Source organism: Anopheles ziemanni, chromosome 3 (assembly GCF_943734765.1).
Source record: "Anopheles ziemanni chromosome 3, idAnoZiCoDA_A2_x.2, whole genome shotgun sequence".
In the NCBI taxonomy this organism is placed as follows: domain Eukaryota; kingdom Metazoa; phylum Arthropoda; class Insecta; order Diptera; family Culicidae; genus Anopheles; species Anopheles ziemanni.
Genome location: NC_080706.1, coordinates 19,371,546 through 19,392,867, shown reverse-complemented (window position 1 = coordinate 19,392,867; position 21,322 = coordinate 19,371,546). Strand labels below are relative to the sequence as shown.

The 21,322-nt window shown below is 49.2% G+C and overlaps 1 protein-coding gene across 1 annotated transcript in view; it reads left to right on the top strand.

Annotated features, from left to right (window-relative positions):
• Positions 1-20,926, top strand: part of LOC131286287 (uncharacterized) — a 42,882-nt gene extending 21,956 nt beyond the window's left edge. Inside the window, exons 5-19 of the mRNA XM_058315221.1 lie at positions 2,249-2,870; positions 8,210-8,338; positions 8,416-8,724; positions 8,829-8,969; positions 9,046-9,198; positions 9,272-9,402; positions 9,548-9,631; positions 10,576-10,729; positions 10,797-11,197; positions 11,270-11,584; positions 11,656-11,947; positions 13,158-13,358; positions 15,348-17,205; positions 19,427-19,728; positions 19,805-20,926. Of these exons, the coding sequence (XP_058171204.1) occupies positions 2,249-2,870; positions 8,210-8,338; positions 8,416-8,724; positions 8,829-8,969; positions 9,046-9,198; positions 9,272-9,402; positions 9,548-9,631; positions 10,576-10,729; positions 10,797-11,197; positions 11,270-11,584; positions 11,656-11,947; positions 13,158-13,358; positions 15,348-17,205; positions 19,427-19,728; positions 19,805-20,926 (6,214 nt within the window). The remainder of the gene's footprint in view (positions 1-2,248; positions 2,871-8,209; positions 8,339-8,415; positions 8,725-8,828; positions 8,970-9,045; positions 9,199-9,271; positions 9,403-9,547; positions 9,632-10,575; positions 10,730-10,796; positions 11,198-11,269; positions 11,585-11,655; positions 11,948-13,157; positions 13,359-15,347; positions 17,206-19,426; positions 19,729-19,804) is intronic.
• The last annotated feature ends 396 nt before the right edge of the window (positions 20,927-21,322 follow it).

Sequence of the window (21,322 nt, the reverse complement as noted above, 5' to 3'; positions counted from 1 at the left end):
CCCACCATGGTTGTGTGCATTCGTGAGCGTTTTCAGTGTGCGTGCGTGTGCGACTGAGGGTGGTTTGGCTTATGGTCACGCAATCGGTGTGGAGGATATCGACACCGATGCCACCTTCCGGACCATCGCCATCGGATCGGACGGAAACTATTCCGTTAAAACAATACCCGCCACAGTGTACTCACGGACGGAAGTGGTATCCAACGGGAACGCAAAACTAATGGGAGTGTGTGCCACCGATAGCGGAAGGACGGTTAAAAAGAGTGCCGACATACTTCCTTTGGGAGCCGTTGGCAGTGTGTCCAGAGGCGGATCTAGCTATGAGCGGACTGAGGGGCCGCAGGGTGCCCGAGCATAAGGGGATCCCGGGATGAAAACCTAAGAATCCACCGATATTATTTGTAACTTATATTTTTCACTTTTAGATATCGATAGCGAGCGATATCAAACATATTGTTTCTAGTTAGACCTTCGGTATAATTTGATATTGCTTTATCATTTTTAATTTTCACCTTCTAATCCTTGGTAGAACTTCTTTTCTTTTGCCTTGTTTTGGTCTAATCTTTCTCTTTGAAGTGCCTCCGATTTGGGCAAAAGTGTTGTTACTAATATTTTTTTTTTCTTAATCGATGCTCAAATCAATGTATTTAATAATTGAAAAGCGGTTTCAGATGTACTATGCGACCATTAAAATTAAAATATTACATTGTAGCTTTTTGAACTTTATAAAAAGATCCACTTTTAATAGTAACTAGATTCGAAATTGATAAGAGAATTGGAACAGAAATAAATAAGAAAGAGAAAATAATTAGAAGTAGTTTCCATTGACCAATTATTATGTCCCCTCGGTTGAAGATTTGGAGGCCATAATGGCAAACAGCGAAATACGGATTGTAGGGAAATGTTTTTAACTTATTGCTTCGTTGAATATAATAAATTTTTAAAGTTATATAGACAACAACATGCTAATAGTGGAAAAAAATTCTAACTATTCTATTCTATTTCGCATTTTTTTTTAAATTCTTGTACTTAAGTACTTGTACTTAAGAATTTATGTACCGCTTCTAGAATTTATTTCTATTGATAAACATAAAAACCATATAACAACACTGCAAACATGTGTAATGGATTACAAGCTCTTACCAAAAAAATAAGTCCACCCTTGGCCTTTAGTGTAGACACATCAAGGATAATGGAAATGTCTGGAGGGCCCCGATTATCCCCCTGCTTGGGGTTCAGTAATAGATTGATCCGCCTCTGAGTGTGTCGCTTCTCTAATTGATCCTAGCATATTTCACGCACCCGTTTTCACCATCACCGATTGAAGATATCTGCACGCCGAGGTTTTGTCCAGTGCTTTCCGTTGTCGCGTTCGTTTGAAGAGCACCTCCAGAACTCACATTTGGTAGACGAAAATACACACATAGACACATCGGGAAAACTCCCACTGTACCACACACAAGCCAAACACACAGTTACAGTTTGCCTTACAAACACAAAAAGCCTCCGGGACCGGAAGCCCTTTGAGGCGCAGTAGAGGATGCAATTTATGGTTCCAGCAAAGGCTCAATTAACAAGATGGCGGGTGCGGGCGATGGTACGATGTTGACCCGGAGTCGCCAAAGATCGAACCCGTTTCTCCCTTTCCCAACCCGCGCACGATACGATACGACAGTACCGGCCGTCCACGCACTTCGTTTGGCCGGACGACGCAAACAGCACAACAATCCATCCATTACTGCTTTCCGGCCTCCGATTCTGCGTCCCCCGAATCGGTCTGTAATTAATTGGGCCTCCTCGAAGGTGATGAATCAGCGCCCACAGCCATTGCCTTCTTTTCAGCGGCTCGGGTTGTGTTCGTTTCGTCGTTCGGTGGGTGTTCCGTCCACTCCACGGAGGGGACTCCCGGTCCTCGTCCGGTGTGACCGCTGTCAAAAAGGGGAGATTAATTCGTACTGCATGCTGCCTTCCGTTTAGCCCCACACCTGCCACCGTCGGAACGCACCGGATGGGTTGCCTTCTTTTGTACAGCTCTTTGTCTCTGTCTGCATCTCTCTCTCGCTCCTTGAACCTCTCTGTCTCTTCTTCTGAATCTTTTCTACCGTCCCGTGTACCACCAAACCCCTCCCCGGTGTGCCCCCAGTTTGGTGAGCCAGCTCCCTGCCCTGAAGCATCCATTTTGTAAATAGTCCCTTCTTTCGCCCTCTTTTTCTCCGGAATACGCCAAAAACAAACGCACCACCTCTAGTATCCGCCGTGGCTCGTCCGCGTTCCGCACGCCCCCGGAAGTTCGCACCTCGCTGGTGTCCCGCACCGGCAGCGGGGAGTGCGGTGGCCCGCGGGGCCGGACCTACCAGTCGACGGAACCGTGCCGCAGCACCGCGAGTCGCTATCAATCGATCGACCGTAGCCACAGCTTCACCGACCAAGACAGCGACGCCATGTCGCGCTGGTACCGGTACCACCAGCAGCGCCACCCGCTGTCCCGCACCGGCAGCCGCACCGGAAGTGGCCAGCGGCGGCGTTACTCCCTGCGCGACGACGTCGAGCTCGAGGACCGGGGCAGCCTCGACCGGATGGTGTCGCTCAGTGACAGTGTCGGTGGTCACGGGTCCTGCGGTGGGCTTCTGACGCGTCATCGTGTCAGCCATCCGTCCATGACCTCCTCGTCGCTGGACCCGTTCGAGCCGGCGGGGCTCGGGCCCAGCCAACCGAACCAGCTGCATCCACCGTCCAGCTCGCACCAGCAGCACCAGCAGCAACTCAGCCACTCCGTGTCCAACGGCACGACCCGTGGCGCTCAGAGCTGGAAGAACCTGCGCGCCGTCATGGCCTACTACTGTTCGCTGCGCAAAATTAAGAGGAACGGTGCCAAATCTATGCTTCACTATTTTCTTTTTCCTTGTTCGTTTTTTCTCTCGACTCTTCGACCGGTTCCGGCCGGCTGTGTCTGTAACCCACGCCACCACTTTTCATAGAGATCCTCTTTTTTTAGATTTTCTTTCCACTAACTTTAAACTTGCTTACGTACTAGTCGTCGTGTTAAAGTTAACGTTTGTCACTAACCTGTCATTGACCGAGGCCGTAGGAGGACTTTTGACGGACGACAAATCAATTTTGTTCCTTTCTACCTTTTCTGTTCCACGACGGAAGTGCCGATGTTCGATAATGGGAAATAATTTTATGATTATTAAAAATAGTACAACACACAATTCGGAGGCTAAAAGGGGTAAAAACACGATACAAATTATTCATATCCCGCCGACTATCTTGCAACCATCGTCGTTTCTTTCCACGAGAAAGATGCATTCCGAAGTAAATTTACAAAATTGAAACACAATGGAAGTATTGAATATCGTTACAAAGTGAATAAATTTCAGTCCACCGATGGATAGCGTTGTGTTTTGTCGGTTTTGGAAATGTTTCCGCCGATCTACCTCCTCCGCATGTTCATTGAAATTCAATTATTCACCTGGGAGTTGTACTTCCATTCAGGAGCAAAATGCATCACGTCTAGCCCAGCCCGTACTAACGACTGTGTTTGAATATTCCGTCGGGAAAACGGTGAAAAATAACTCTTCCCAGTTCAATTAGCGTAATGGTTCGGAACAACAGTTCGCGTTTTTGAATGCCAGTCAAGGTGGAAGATAGACAAAGGGAATTTGATTTTTACATAACGTGATAAAATTATTCCCATATCGAACATGAAACTTATGACCAATTAATTTTGAATTAGTTTTCATTTACGATTTACTATTTATGAATTTCTATTAAACATTTCAAAATAAGACTTTCAAAACGAGAAACATAGCCAAAAGCACCTCCAGTAGACAACGCCCAGCTCGTACCGACCTATGCCCGTGTAGTTACAAGGCACGACTCGCGTCTTTGGACCCGTCTGCTTGACCTTTTGTGTGTGTGTGTTCGTGCGTGTGTGCTTGTGAGTGTTACACTAACACCGGAAAACGGTGGAAAATTGCCTCTCGCTAGAACAACCTGGTGCTAGACAATAGTCCGGACAGAGAAAAAAAAGGTGTTTGAAAGCTGAAAGCGAGACATCTACATATCTACTTCCCGGAGCTTGATAGTTTGTCATCCCGTATGCATCCACCAGTAAGAACCCACGTCCTTGGACACCAATACACCACCAACAAACAGTCAGAACGATGATACAATCGAGCAGCCTCCAAAAGACCTCCCCCCCCTAGGGAACGCCATCATATTGCATAAGAGGTGTCTTCCATAGAAGGACAGAAAAATCCAACTCCCTGGATTCTGACGCACCTGCCTTAGTAACAGGCCGGCAGCCCCCTTAATGAGCTTAGCCGGTGGTAGCTCCAACTTATGATCCTGTTAACGAAGTCAGGCTAAAGGAGAACAAGAACTAGCACGAGGCAGAGCAGCGGAACACATAGCAAATACTAGGAACGCTTTGGGGGAAGCTAAAATCGCCCATCTTTTGAGGACCATTTTCTAGCACCAGGTCAAAGGTCGTTACGAGCTGGCGGAATTCATTCGCGTGGCACGCGAGAGGAGGATTGGGGCACACGATTACCGAATATCTGACTGTAACTTGACCGGAACCCGGACACACACACACACACACACACACATCGCGTTCAACCACACGACGACTTTCGGTGGAGCTGGTAGGGACAGCGACCAAGGACACTGCATACAACTGTTTGCCACGGCATGTCACACCTGAGGAGGGCGCGATATTGGCTTGATCGTACCAGAATCGTACGTTCGTTAATTAAAAGCACTTAAATGAAAGGATGGGAATGTTATTGAGTGATCTTAGGCAAAATCTCACTCGGCCATTGCCTCTTTCCCACAGACGCGAATGTCCTTTTGACTCCGCTAAACGCCCGAGCAGAGGGAACGCTATCCTCCCCTAATGGTGCCTGCCTCAGTAGTTCAGGGCCAGCTGATTGGAAAAGTTTTCCAATTTGTCTTGCAAAACCGCTCGAACGCCGAGCGGGTGTTATGATAATGTACGAAATTTCGCCGCGAACACGATAAAAATGGGAAGCAATTAAATTTCAATATGCCAACGCTCCGGCCGAAGTCAAAAGAAGTTGGTCGCGCGCTTTTCGCACCCAACGTCGCCCCTTCCAGCGTCTCCCACCGGGCCCAAGTGTCAATTCGGGGGCGCTTGTGGGGATGGAAAAGCTCTGCTTCGAATAGCGATAAATATCTCCTTTAATCACATTTAACACATCAAAACACGGCCCGCCTCCCCCCCCCCCCCCCCCCCCCCCCCCCAGATTAGGCTGTGAATGGTTTCGCGCCTAAAACACGGCCGCTCAACCGCCCGGAACTAACCTCTCTTCATTACACGGTCCTGTTTTTCTTTCGCCTTAGCGCCAAACTTTCGACATCAATCAAGTGGCGCTGCACACTAGAATTCCTTTGATTCTCGGCCTTTGGGGCAGCAAACGGGTGAGCGGCGTTGGTCTAACTTTAAGATTAATTTCCTCGCCCACGGCTATTTTAAAGCGAAAGTTCACTCTTTCACGGTACCTTTTTCTTTTGGGGGCGGGCCCAGTTTTAGGATAAATTCCACGCCGAAAGATGCGTCCCAAAGGGTCAAAAGTTTACGCGCTTAGATTCAGGTTAACCATAATCTACGAGTCGGTCATAAATCACCCACCTGAAAGAGCGAATGGTGGCGGTGGGTTTCGCTTCAAACCATCATTAGCATATCTGCTGCTCTCCTGCGGCATATTTTGAGACGAGAAGGTTTTATTTTCCTCTGAAGTTTCATTTCAATGACAATTCTGTTGTCTGCTGTTATTCCTTGTTTTTTAATTATTCTGAAAACAGTGAGTAAGCCTCCGTTATGAAAAACTGTTGACCGATCAATTTGCAAATGAATAGACTGATGGTAGGATTTGTTTGTTACCCGCAATTATCGAAGCTTTTCATTTCCCGTCATAAGAAATGCAAACTTTCCGGGAAAGCGTCCATGTGGTCATCGGTACGTCAGCGACAATTGAGCGCGAGTTTGAAGAGGCAGCCATCGCTTTAATTAAGATGGAACGATGTCGCAATCAGCTTGAAGCGTAGTGTAATCACGCCAGGCGTCTAATCCGGGCCGTTGAAGTATCCACCGGCGGGTTGAATACTGTCATTATCAGGTTGGCATCCGTTTTGGGAACCCTCAGGCACTTTAATTCCATTAAGTATCTCACCAACCCACGGTAGAAGGGGTCAGACTCTTGAGGAGCTGAGCTTTTACCGCTTCTAGCTGCAGCAGGGAAAGGACATCCTTTGCGGATATTAACGTTACAGTCCCCAAGCCAGCTAGACACTGAATCAATGTTAATTGACTATTAATCAAAACCCCTCGAATGGCAGACTACGTTCGTCAAGAGGGAAGCTTTTATTTAGGTTACGATAGGGGGTTTTGATGAATTGCTAATTATTCATCACCCAAAATGCTGATGAGCTTACGATCACTTGTGGAGGTGAAGGTGAAGAATGCTACATAATAATTGAGAATTCATTGGAATTTGAAAACCTCATACTTCTTGCCGTGGCACAGTTTTACTCGACATTCCGACAAACACAACAGTTTCTTTCTTTATTTTTCAATATAATTTTATCAGTTTAAAGAAATTAACTCATTTCCATTTGCCATTTTGACAAAGATTAACGCGACTTAAAACTTAAAATAAAATAGAATCAAGTTTTCAACTAAAACTAGAAAGATAGAATAGATTTTAATCTAATTGATGTATTGTTACTAACTGTATCTAACACCTATGGAAGCTAAAACAATCAGTTTAAAAACATCCCAAATGGGTTTAAACTTTTCATATAAAAACCACTCAAAATGTGTCCGACCTACTTTGATTGTTTTAGCTTCCAAGTGTTTTGTTTTAAACGTTTGTCCCATCAACTTTCTAGCATAAAACAGTGGTGCAACCTGAACACGATTGGAATATGTGCGTTTAATATCTGTTGGCGTGCGTTTCGTCTCTGTCTCGTCTCTGTTCTGATCTCTCACCTTATCTTAGCCTTTCGAACGATTGTTCTACTCTACTAACCACTTTCACTCTTTCTCTGGTTTCGTATGTTGACCTTTACCTGTACACTATCATTCTCTCTTTCCACTCGATACTGATTATTTCTATCTTTCCGACAATCAAATCTTCGCATATTGCTGTCCGATTGTGTAACGTTCGTAACGAATCCGTCCTGCGAAAACTGACTTTTTACAGTGAAGGGTTTAGGTTAAGCTCACCTGGAACACACTATCTCAAAGTCACAAGGTTGAACCACAGGCACACAAATCAGATGTTTTTGAAATGGGAAAATCAAACCAAAGACTGCCAAAGCTAACATAAAACAAATCTTACTCTGAAGTTTGAGAAGCACGTAATACTTATCTGAATAAACAAAGCAATTTCAACTACCACTTACAACCTCTAGATGAAGATCACGAGACATCGTAGGACGTTCCTAGCTTTGTGTTTCGTACCATTTTCTTCCTTCTTCTCTCTCTCTCTCTCTCTCTCTCTCTCTCTCTAAATGTGTTCTTTCCACTTTCTGTATCGTCTCGCATTTTCCCTACTAACAAAAACATACTGATGTTGTTATAAATCCGTTGCAAAAACAATAGCTCGCCCATTCTGCAGCGAACAATTGGGACCTCCGAAGAACAATTAGTGTATGTGATAGAGATGGGTTTGACAAATTTTACTTAGCTGCATAATTAGAGCGTCCTGGCGAACAATGTCACACCAGTGTGCAACACCTCAAACACCAAACACAGCCAATCACAACCAGTGTCCGTTTTTCCTTTCTGCATCGACTCCTTGTCCCCTTGTTTTTAGCGTATTTTTCGTGCCCGAGTGTGTGTGTGTGTGTGGTTTTGTGTGTGTGTTTGCTTTTCTAATCTTTATATCGTATTGTAAACTGCAAACTACACCCAAAACACTTGGATTGATTGGAGCGTTATGACGTCCTGTGTGCTCGAAATTCGATTCTTTCACTAAGCAAACCATAACGATCCTCCTTCTTCTCTAACTTTTCTTTCATCGTAAATGTGTATGTGCTAATTAATTCGAACTAACGAATCGATACACGGTTTCAAAATATGTTTTAACGGTGAATCTTTTCTTTCCCAATTTCGTTTTGTTTTGTTTTGTTTTTCTTTTTGTTTGTGTCCATATGTTGCGCTACGTCCACCAGGACAAAGTCGAACCAGCGGTGGATGAAGCTGCGGACGACGGTACAAATTTCCTCTGCCATGCAGAAGAAACCGCCTCTCAAGCGGGAGGATTCCTTTTTGAAGCGATTTTCCACCCGCCAGATACCAGAAGCTCAGGTGAGTTCTGCTCCGTTGGCACCGTTTTCCGGAAAGGGGCCTCGCTTATGTGACTGCCGCTCCTCTCCAACGCACAGGAAACGGTAGAGGACACCGGCTCGGAAGGTGCAACCGATGCGGAAAAGTCGGTCCGTCGAAGGCGCCGCTTCGCCAAGATTCCGCGCACCGTCGTCAACCCGGACGAAAACTTCTACTTCTACTGGCTGATGATCGTGACGATCAGCATACTGTACAACCTCTGGACGCTGATCGTGCGCCAGAGCTTCCCGGAGCTGCAGAGCAATGCGAGCCGCTTCTGGCTGTCCTGTGATTGCCTCACCGATATAGTATTCATCTTCGACGTCGCAGTACAGCTGCGGACGGGGTACCTGGAGCAAGGTCTGATGGTGAGTCCGTCCGACTGTGTCGTGTGCTTGGAGTACGATGGCGCAGTGAGGCGAAGTGTAGTGAGTCTATAAGCCGGTTTCTGTTCTCCCGCTCGCGTTCGCAGGTGTACGACTCGAAGAAACTGGCCGGACACTATCTCCGATCACGCGCGTTCCTTTTAGATCTGGCCGCCCTAGTTCCACTAGATATACTCCAATTCCGGTTGGGCAGCCAACCGATGCTACGATTTCCGAGGTTCTTCAAAGTAGGTTTGCAAACTCCTAGCGACATTTGGCATTGAGTCCTTTGTGCTCATCATGTCTTTGGGTGCTATTCGGCAGGTCTATCGAGCGGTCAAGTACTACTACATCGTCGAGAGTCGCACCGTGTGGCCGAACCTGTGGCGCGTGGTGAACCTCATCCACATTCTGCTCATACTCGCGCACTGGTTCGGGTGCTTCTACTTCCTGCTGTCCGAGGCGGAGGGCTTCCAGGTAGGAGACCATAGCGGCTCAAGTTAAAAAAGGCACCCGGTGCTAATTTAAGACGCTGGTTCTCTTCACACAGGGCGACTGGGTGTATCCGTACCGGCCCGGCGACTACGCCACGCTGACCCGCAAGTACCTGGGCAGCCTGTACTGGTCGACGCTGACCCTGACGACCATTGGAGATCTGCCAACGCCGGAGACAAACGCTGAGTAAGTACTGCGTCGCCTAGAGAAGACCGCGCTCTGATCTTTGTCTGATCCTAACCTGATCTGAACGGTGCCTATTTATTGTTTTCTCCAAAATTGAAATTGAAAACAAACTCCAAACACGTACGCATATCTCGGCTCGATACAGACCGTCGCAATCGGCGGACGGCCCTAGATCACTTCCCAGGCGTGGCCTCAAGTCCAGACTGTTGCAGTTCAACTCGGCCCGAGGGTAGGCAGTGGCTCAAAAAAACACCCACCTAAATTCTCCTAGTATCCTTCAACGTTTTCGAATATAATGTATCGCACCACCGGCTTTTTTTGCGGGATACATCCTCGCAGGCCGGGTGGTAATAGTTTTAAGAGAGGAAGAAAAAAGAAACAACACACAAAACAATTCCACCGAGCGTTAGGAAGTTTTCTGGAGGCTGTCCGTCGTTTCTTCATCCGACCACGAGTTAAATGCTTGCTTTGTTTTCCCAGTTCGACGCCATTTTGCACAACAGGCTTCTTCAATACTATTACCGAAGAGAGTCGGCTCTAGACATGGTAGAAAAGAACTTTCTATATGATTGATGAGCTTGAAGTCTGAGCGTGAGTCTTGGGGAAATGTTTCCTAGAAGATGTAGAATGTTTTGAGTAACCTTCAAAGTATGGAAAGTACACGGTCTAGACGTTAACCATCCATGTGTGTAAATATGCGAGACGATTTGGCAAATACATTGGAAGAATAAAAAACAACATCTTCTCCTTAAGTTGATGGTTTAACATCAACCCGAATCGAATCAATCAAAGTTTTCGAATATCAATCCTCAACTCAAGTTTGACATTGAGTCAAAAATGTTCCGCTTGGCACGTTCCGAAAAACGTTCCGGATATTAGCTTTCATGGTGTTTCTGTTTTCGATGGCAGCCTTCAGTGTTTTTTTTAACGGAAGTTATTTTTCTATTTGACATGTTGTGATTATTTTTGATCCCAAAAACAACATTGACCTACTGTTTCAAATAGCAAATATGGAGTCGTTCGTAATTGGTTTGTGTAATACGTATTTCCATGATCGCTCTTCCATGTTCCAACCAAACGGTTGATGATTATATTCGAAAACTTTGATGGCTAGCTGTGAGCTTTTGCACGATCGTTGGTTAAAAAGTGACTTCATCCTCTCACCGGCAACAGATACGTGTTCACCATCGTCAGCTATCTGATCGGTGTGTTCATATTTGCCACCATCGTCGGCCAGGTCGGCAACGTCATCACGAATCGGAACGCGAATCGGCTGGAGTTCGAGCGGCTCCTTGATGGCGCGAAGACGTACATGCGACACCACAAGGTAAGTGTTTGCTAGACGAGAGTTGGCGAACCGTGTTGATGATCGGTGTTCCCTTAAACTCCCAAAGGTCCCCGGTGGCATGAAGCGTCGGGTACTCCGATGGTACGACTACAGCTGGTCGCGGGGTCGCATACAGGGGGGCGGCGACATCAACACCGCGCTCGGGCTGCTGCCGGACAAGCTGAAAACCGAACTGGCCTTACATGTCAATTTGAGCGTGCTGAAAAAGGTGACAATATTTCAAGAGTGCCAGCCGGAGTTTCTGCACGATCTGGTGCTGAAAATGAAGGCGTACATCTTCACGCCCGGCGACTCGATCTGCCGGAAGGGGGAGGTCGCCCGGGAGATGTTCATCATCGCCGACGGCATCCTGGAGGTGCTGAGCGAAACCGGCAAGGTGCTGACGACGATGAAGGCGGGCGATTTTTTCGGCGAGATCGGTATCCTCAATCTGGACGGGTTGAACAAGTGAGTGTGGGAGGGGAGTCCGATGGTCCAATGGCATCGCCAACTAATACAACCACTTCCCGTCGGTTGCAGACGAACGGCGGACGTGCGCTCCGTCGGCTACTCGGAGCTGTTCTCGCTGTCCCGCGAGGACGTGCTGACCGCGATGAAGGACTACCCGGAAGCACAAGAGATCCTGCAGACGCTGGGTCGGAAAAGACTGATGGAGGTGCGCTGCGTCAACAAGAAGCACGCCAGCAAGCACGCCGCGAAGGAACACGCCGGTGATCGTAGCTCAAATACCCACAATAACCAAGGTGATAGTAGTGATAATAGTGCCTCAAAACGTATCGTAGATAAGCTAAGGAGCGATGTGAAGGGTTTGAAGAACGTGCTGCGCAAGTCCAGGTATGTATCCGCAAGTCCAAACACACCCCTCCCCAGCCATGGGGATTGATTACTCTACATCGTTTCGCTAGGACCGGCACGACCAGACGTAGCAATGAGTCGATCGAGATGCAACCGCTGCATGGGAACGCCGCTGGCGGCGGTGGTGGAGGAGGTGGAGGGGCCGGCGGCGGTGGCGGAAGTGGAGGCAGTGGAGGAAGTGGCGGCAGCAAAACCCCCAAGACGATGCTGAAGCGCATGGCGCGCGTGAAATCGGACGACATCCACACGGAGGACGAGGGCAAGGACAACGACAAGGTGCCGAGTCCGATCGGCGCGGGGCTTCCGTTGCTGCAGCGGCTCCGGATGCTCAAGGAGAAACAAGTCAGTGGCACCGTAATACACCGCTCATCCGATCACGCGCACACGATCACCATCATCCAGTAGGGTCACACCTCATAAGGGGATTTCTCATCCGAACACCATTTGTATCATCACACGCGCATACGCACTAAACACGCAGAGATTGACAATATACACTCACGCTGACGCATTCAAGCAACTCGACTCATAATTCGCCATGAATCAGCGCATCTCCTCATATCCGATACACACCACAGTCTTACACAAGCTCTCAACCTGCTGTGTATTAGCGCTTACCGAGCCGTTGCAAGACGTCACGGCAGTACTCGTTCCCGCCCCCATGTAGATTCGATTGAGCTAACCGTAGGTAGGATCCAACCCTCACCGAACGTAGGCCACATCCCCGGTACGGGGGATCTCTTTTCCGGTGTTAGTGTTCAATTCCTAACCCTTCCTAAATGCTCGGTACCGAGTTTGGAGTAGTAGATCCCTAGCTTTTTTGTCTTTATATTCCACCCACACTCCAAGCACCGGGTTTTTATGTCCTTCCGTGCGCTTCGCTAGGACTCCGTTTGTTAGTGTTTTTCTTCCCGGTTGTTACGCTTTCGAAAAGAGACAACACAAAAAGAATGTATGACATCTTGCAGCCCAAAAGTATATGCAAAGTTTCATGAAGAAAATACATCGAGGCTCATACAGACCAGCGTCCATCGATAGTTTGCACTTGCCATCGATCATCCGACATCATTGACATCACCCTCATCGCCACCATGCAGCCTTCATACATCGCATTCATCGATCAGGCATTAAACAACACATTGTTGTAAATATCCTCTTAGACCTGCCGCCTTTTTAGCAACATTTGTTTTTCTCTTCTTTTTCTCTTTTTTATTTTCACGTACCCGCGTATAACTTGACATATGTAAATGTGTGTTCGTGTGTGTGTGTGTGTCTGTACCCGTCTCTGTGTACGTGTACGTATATGTGTGTGTAAAATGCACGTGTACCCCACCAAACGAAACAAAAACCAAACCAAAAAAAATGTAAAAAAACACCATCACCACCTTTTAATCACCTGCCACCGAAACCACTACTGCAACTGCAACTGCCATTGTAATTTTTCGGAAACTGCAACAACTTCACCGCGAATATATGCTGCAACAACAACAATTTGAAAAAAAAATAAACCATTGCACACAACAACAAAAACACCACAAAAACCAACGAGCAGGACCGGGAGGAACGAGCCGCGAAGGCGACCGCACAAATAATCTCACCGCCGCATACTCACGTAACCTCTGCCATATCACCACAGGAATCGATACAGGAAGAACCGGAACCGGAAGTGATCGGCGCCGGGTTGCCGCTGATGCAAAGACTGAAATTGCTCAAAGCGAAAGAGGATCGGCTGGCGAAGGAAAGCCAATCGAAGGTAATGGCGGCAAGGGCGACGGTGCAGCCGGTGCCGGGCTGATGGATTGACGAGAGCTTGCAAGGGAGGAGTTGTTGTTTTTTTAGAACGACGGGACCACACAACTAAACTTTTTCAACGAGGTTTAAATTTATCAGTCAATGATTTGGGAAACATTTGGAAAAAAAAGGTTGTCGAGGTTGTCTTTTCCCCATTCACACAACCTCAGAAAGAGCAACGAAACGGATTCAAGAAAAATCTTGATCTTGAAGCGATAGATTGCATTGCATTTAAGCTTGCTCTCTTCTAATCACCTCCTGCAACACGTTGCAATTAATGTGAACCTCAAAGCTACCTTTCTCCGTACAATATGAAACTCTTTCGGGTGGATTAGTTATTCAATTCAACCATTAATCCCTGCCGGAAGGGAGCGAACGTTGCGTCTGTCTAGATCAGGGGTCGGCACGAGTTCCAAGAAAAGGGTCAGATGTTTTGAATGTGATATTAAACCCTTGTTAATGGAGTACGTAAGTACACATGCTAAGAAACATAAACATAGCATAAAATTAATCTAATTCGTACTTCTCATCGTACGTTTTGATACTTATGTTCGTCGAATTTAGTACTTTTTCAACAAATTGTTCGTCATATTTCAAATTTATCATTTACTTAAATTATGCTACCGTATCAATGTTTCGTTGGCTTCCTCTCAGTTATTTAAATACCTCAGTTTCATGAAGTTTTAAATATTGGAAACCATATTTGTTTTGGTAATGGTACCGAAAAATGTTATTATGGAAGTAGTCATTGTGGATGCAAAGTAAACATGTTATTTTGTCCCTTTTCGATACTCGAAGCGAAACAGAGTAGTATTAGAACGACTAATAGTAAAATGCGTACTTATAAAAGTATTTTGATTAGTTGCCTGGTACTGTGCATCGCTTTCAATAGTTTAATCAGATATTTTAACAAAAAAAAAGTGTGACATCGTGAACAAATTTGATAAGAATTCCGAGGTTTTTTTGTTTGCCCATTGGTCTAAAACTTTCTTACGGGCCGGTCTTTGCCGACCCCTGGTGTAGATCATCTCGAAACGCAACGAGCGCCCAAGAAGAACACAACAGCACGGCTGGTGGCATCGGTGTCTGCTGCAGGCAGTCTATTGTCCGAGAGACTGCTCGGTTTTCATTTGGCCTCCACCCGACTGACCTACTTTCTAGCTGACGCTACCATGCGGAAGTCCTTTTATCACGAAGCTAATAGAAAACAACAACAGTCTTGTGTCGTGAAGAAGCTCACCTAAACCTGAGAAGGGCTTAGAAAATCCTTCTCCATCTAAGGCCAAGGCAAAGACAAGGCTGCATGGGTTAGATAACCTCATCTGAAGTTGGCAGTTGCATGCCGATGGTCCAGGAACCCGCATCCCCATTGCAAAACTAGTTCCTTATCTACTCACATGCCCTCTAGCAAACGTTCCAATTGATTGCAGTTTGTGCGTGTGTCTTTTTTTAATGTAACAATTCCGACCAGCCTGTATGGAGGTAAAGATGCATCCCTTTTTCTCGTAGGCACCGCTATCACCACGAAAGATGAAACAATATAAAATAAACCCCTTTTGCACTGTTGCATCCTATCCGATGTAAATTTAAAAACAAGAGTGTAAAAACATAGAGTTTGATGGATAATCTCTAGATTTCTTTGCACACTTCACCAAATTTCCCACCAAAACTAGAGCACCCATCCTCGACCCAAAGAGCAAAGTAAAGTCGAGCGGGCCATCTGTAAAATTCGAGCGCCTCGAGTGAGTGTGCAAATTAGTGCACCTCAACTAGCAAACTAAAGCGTACTCGTACCCGGATACTAACGAGCCCAGTCCACCCTCCTTTAGACATCCGTTCGATCCGGACACGTGACCATTTCGTATCCGACACCGCGGTTACGTCACTAGCGCAAAGTAATGTGTTGTCCGTCATTGTGCTTTCTCTTTACCCTACGCCGGCCGCCTTGCAGCTGCAAGTGACGTCGAACCAAACGTCCAGCTCGCCATCGATTGTACAAAGCATGAGCCCCACGTCGCCGACGGTGAAGGCCCCACCGAGCCCCATACTCAACACGGCGGGCACTGCCACCCATCACCATCCGAAGCCGACGATGCGCGTGTCCTTCAAGGATCGAATACGTAGCCTGCACCATCAGGACTCGAAGCACCACGGCGAGGCGAAGCTGCCGTCCCTGCCCGGGACGATACACGAGACCACCGACCTGAAGCAGCACCTGTTGCAGCAGAGTGCGGCCCCGCAGGGCAAGCTCGCGCACCAAATACAGCCACAGCCACAGCTGCAGCTGCAACACCACGCCAAACCGTCCACTCAGAAGACGCAAACGTTTAAGGATAGGATACGCTCGCTGGGGCATCTCCAGCGGGACGACCAGCTGAAACCGTGGTCCAAGCTGAAGCTGGCCACGGTGGTGAGTCTGGGTGGAAGCTACACCAGCCTGAACAACGCGTCCGCATCGGAGGAGTCGCCGATCCTGAAGCAGTCCAAGCGAAGCCGCATCAAAACCTCGATCCCCGCGGATCTGAACCTAAACTCGCTGGTTTCGCTGACCCCGCCACCGATCTCGTCCGCTCCTCCGACAACCAGTGCCCCGCAAACGGCCTTCCTGCCCAACAAGGTGCTATCCTGTGCGGCCGGTGAGAAGGCGTCGGTCAGCGACAGCGAGGTGGCGAGCGGGAGTGGTACGCAGCGCACCGGCGGAGGGACTGCGGCACACCCAGGACGTGCCAGCCTCGGTGGTGGGGGAGGCAGCGGGACGGGCCCGGCCCGGGTGCGGATGAAACCGAAACCGATCAAGCTGGACAGCGAACCGAAGAGCTACATGTCGATCGACGACCTATCGCCCGAGTACTGCGGCCTGCCGTTCGTGAAGAAGCTGAAGATCTTGAACGAGCGCCAGAAGCTGGCCGAGCTGGAGTCGGCCATCAAGACGCGCAGCCTCAGCCTGGACTGCACCGACTCGAACACCAGCACCGGCAGCGCGCACGACCCGCTCGACCAGCTGACGCGCAGCCAGAGCGAGGGCTCCGGCATGGCGAACTCGGTGCGCTCGAAGAGCGAGTCCCCGCGGCGCTCCGACTCGAACGGGCTGCTGCCGCTCAGCCCGGAGTCGAACGAGACGCTCGAGCGGCGCCAGCTGAAGAGCATACTGAAGAAACTGTCCGAGGACAAGGCGGCGCTAGAACAGCGCCCGACGCGCGATCTCAAGAAGCTGATGCGGGCCCAGACGGTCGAAGGGTACGTTGCCAGACACAGCAAATTCACCAAGAGCGTCACCTTCCATAGGAACACACTCTCTAGCCCTCCCAGCAGCGCTAACCAGTGTGACTCTATTGAAGAACGTAGTCTTTTTCCCCTTCTTAGCGCACAAACGGTCGCCGGTTTCGGTTCCGGTTCCGGTGCCGGTTCCGGTGTCGCCGCCGGGGTCGGTGCCGGTATCGCCCTGTCGCCGGTGGCCGCGGTATCGACCAGCGACGACAGCGTGTCGGTGGCGACCACCATCGAACAGCAGCACGAACGCTACTATCAGGTGCTCCACGAGGAGCACCACCACCTTCACCGCCGGGAGGAACACCACCAGTTCCACCGGGCGTCTCCGCCGGGCCCTCCGGCGGGAGTCGACGGGGCGTCGCTGGTGGGGGAAGACGGCACCCGGCACGCGCTCGCTGTCATCAGCAATGGCGATGCACACCGGGGGTTTCCCTACGATCCGCACGCCGACGAGGGGTTGCACCTCGAGCCGGACGCCACGGGTCAGGAAACGAGAACGTCCCTCTCTGCCCTGGCCAGCCAACGCAAGCTCATCAAAGGTAGGTCGAGGCCACAGCATACAGTTGTAGTTATTCAACTCACACCGCTCACTACTAGACAGTTTTCCAGGCAGCTTTTATTCTTTGCATCGCAAACTCCCATCATTGTCGCCATTTCTGTTTGCCAAACATTTGTAAACGTTTTTCCTTTAATCCGTTTAAATCAGTTTGAACCGGGAATTAGAGCAGTACGAGTCTACGCCACCAGATGACGCTAGCAGCGTTTTCTCAACCAGTTCGAACCGGGAATTACAGTAGTACGTGGCTCCGCTCACCAGATGGCGCCAGTGATTTATGACCTTGAAGAACCGGTTCGACGAACAGGTTTCGAAGGCGCTACGAACCGGTTTTGAAGGCGTTACCAGCCGTTACGCGTAACGCTTACCAATCTCTTAACTTCAACGCTTCGAAAATTAATTAAATCCGATAAATGTTTCATGATAAACGTGTAATAAAATGTCAAACAGTGCTCCTATTGTTTCCCAACATGCATATTAATTTGTACTCGAAGCATGGCTTGGAATGATAAGCTACAAATGGCTAGGAATTGAAACTGAATCAATTAGACACCTCGGTCTGTCTCGGGATTGTGCTTCTCCGAAATAGTTTCATCTTCATGATGCTCAACATGAATATTAACTCCGTTCAGCCGGGTGTTGTTGGATGGTGCCGAGATAATCGAATTCCGCCCCTACTTTCCATAGGCATTCATTGCTCTGTAACCGATAATCTGTGCACCATGCATTAGGAAGCTTTGTCTGTTTGCCAATTCTGCTCGTACGAGAAGCTCTTGTTCTTCGTTATCCTTCGATAATCTACTCCTTTCATTATCATCGACATCACTACAAGTGAGCCAATCTGCTGTTGCCATCGGTTGAGATGGTGTTAGGTATTGAAATTCCTCGTACCTTGGTTGGGCTGATTTGTGATGCAGGAGACGAGACCCATCCGTACTCGTATGAGGAGCTTGTGAAGGATGCATTCCGTTACCAGGACTTCTTCTTCACGCTTCTCTAGCAAAACAGACGGAGAAGCACTTTAGCAAGCATCATTAGACGCATCTTACAGGAAAGGACGTACTCAGGCCAATCTCGATAGTGTTATTTGCATGCCCAAACAACGTATCATTCAACTCATCTAGTCCGTCCCTGCCTAAGCTTGGCCGTGTTGCTTGGCTTGTAGTATCGATGTCCTTTTGCAGGAACCCTTGTGTACGACCGCTTCTTCCCTCCCTCCCTCCCAAACGAACCGAAATTCTATCAATTCTCAATCGCCTTTGCCTTCCGCCACCAAATCACCTCCCACACTCCCTGGTTCCTACCACCGGCCATTAGGGCACTGGCACGATTCGTTGTTGATTGGCTGAACTCCAATGTCTGTCGAGGGAGGGAATGCTAGGCCGAACGGAAGCTGTGTAGTGCCCGGCTTGGTTTTTGCTCCAAGACGGCCTGTGGCCTTTCCCGGCCCAAAATAGTTCGAAGAACGGGTCTGCAAACTTTGTTACGGCGTCCGATATCCGGGGCAGCAGTGCCTTCGATTATGGTCATTTCCGGGCCCAGCCCTGGTCCCGAAGACATCGTGAAGGATACAATCGACAACCGGCCTCGCCTCGGTGCGCTTTATCGCATGCAGCACGATAAAGAATATCCCAACACGCCTTTAGTCCTGTCCCTCCAAATGCGCCTATGGTATCTCTCTCACTCCTACCCCACCGCCAATCTAGGAACACTTTGCGTATTTCTGGCCTGATGCAAACACCCCGAGACCCCCGATCTGACGGGAAGCACTCCGAACAGGACGCCGAAGGAAACCCGTTCTAATTAAGTGTTCTCTTTTCTTTCATTTCTCTTGCTATTGTTTTTATTCTCTTCCTCCTCCTCTTCTACCACTTCTTCTCGTCTTTTCTCGATGCCGAACTATTTTTTTCTCTTTCATAATTCCGGCCCCAAACGAAACGGGATGCACCTTGGTACTGACCTTAATGTAACTACTTGCCCACAATTTGCCGACATTGAATCCGATTCCTTACATTGTTGCACCACTTTATCACTTGGGGCCGTTGGTTCAATTTCTATCCAACCCATCCCAATTCGGCGGAAATCTGTGATAAAAACCAACCAACGAAACACTTAAAATAACCTCCAAAAAAATCGAAACGAAATCGAACCAACTCGACCGATGTGTGTTCCGATTGTGTATGTATGTGTGTACGTGCGTGCAGGTTCGCTGGAGGAGCAGGAGTTCTTCGGCGAGGTGCTGCTCGGCATCAAGCAGGTCATCCAGACGCATATGAAGGAGATACAGGTGAAGTTTCAGGACGAGTTCTTCAACCTGGAGCTGGAGGTGAAGAAACGGGACGACATCATATCAAAGCTGCAGAATCGCATCCTGGAGCTGGAGGCGGAACAGCACCAGGGGTTGATGGTGCAGCTACCGCCCGAGCAGGGTGGCGACGTACCGTACCATCAGTCCGGGTCATCCGGTTCGGCCAGTACGGGTTCGTCCAACGAGCTGCCGTTTATGGTGAGTATGAAAGGTGCAATGTGTTTATATTCACACCATATGTTTTTCAAACGGTCCGACACTGTATTTTGTACAGCGTGGTGACTCGCTGGACACAATATTTGCTTCCTCGCCACACTCCGACTCGGATGCACCGCGCCAACCGAAGGTTCGCAGCAGGAAACCACGCACTTCCCCGCGCCACCGGCAGCTCCGTAATCGACCCACCTGGGACGAGTCGACCGACCAGGAAAGCTTCGATCGGAAGGACTCGCCCCCGCTTGGTCACAGGCAGCAACAGCAGCAGCAGTCCGGAACCCACGCGGGAAGTGGTCCTTCCGGACCGCCACCACCGGTTCCACCGCGGCGAATGTCCACCACGACGACCTCAACGACCACGGCGGTCTCCCTGTCGACGACGGACCGTATCCGCAGCCCGTACCGTGATCTGGTCATATCGGAGCTTACGGGAAACATCATCTCGGACAGCGTGATCCTAAACATCGAACCCACCTCGAGCTCTCAGTCGGAGTCGCAGTCGGAGAACGATGACGATCGCGGAAGTCTCCAGCGGAGAGGCCTCCTGGACGAGGATGACGACGAGGAGGAGGACGAGGGTGACGAAGCAAGGCGGCTGGTGCGGCGTAGACACTCCCGGAGTCACGAAACGGAGGATGACGACGACGATGACGACGATGATTGCGATGACGAGCAGGACATCGGCGAGGCAGACGTGGGTGAAGATGAGGAGGGCGAGGAAGAGGCCGGCCAGGAGATGGAGGAGGAGGAAGAGGAGGAAGAGGAAGAAGAAGGGCTAGAGGAGGTCGAAGAGGAGGAAGAACTTAACCACAACGACTGGGAAGTGCGCATGCTGGCGAAGGAGTTGAAGAAGCGCGAAAGCATCAGCACCGACTTCCCGAGCGAGCTGGAGGGTGGCGATGGGTTGGTGCGGAGACGGAGCCACCGGAAGCGGAGCGACACGGACACGGATGGCAGCGTGGAGAGCACGGAGCGGGATGCCTTCGGACGACCCCGGGCCGCCAGCCTCGATCAGCACAACCAGCAGCGGAGGCCCCTGTTCGGGTTAGGCCTGGGACGCGGCAATGGAAGCGGAGCGGCATCACACTCGGGCAGTAGCGGGGGCAGTGGGCAGGGCTCGCGGTCGCGGAGCGGCATCTTCAAGGCGCTCAGCTTCGACCGGGACAAAGATCGTCTCTGAGAATTAAGACTTCACTGCGAGGTGTGCATGTTCACCAGCATCACCAAGGTCGTCGTGATCGAGTGGACCAGCAATAGAAGCAGCCCGAGCCTGCAGCCCGACGAGTGAGCCTCGTGAGTGCACAACTGTGAGACCGTATGGGGCTCGTGCTCGGGAAAATTATTCACTAGTGAGATGCACATATTTATGCAACAAATTGGCAATTTACGTAGCTACCGTTGAACGGAGAACTAGTCGTTTACTCATTCCCGTCCAAATAAAAAAACAAATTGAGTTTCAAACTTGTACATCGATTCGAGAAACTTCTCTTCCGTTAAACGGATTACCGGAACGGGTCCTATTTTTTTCATCTACCACCACAGATCACTGGAACAGCCTTTGTTCATGAGTACGTTC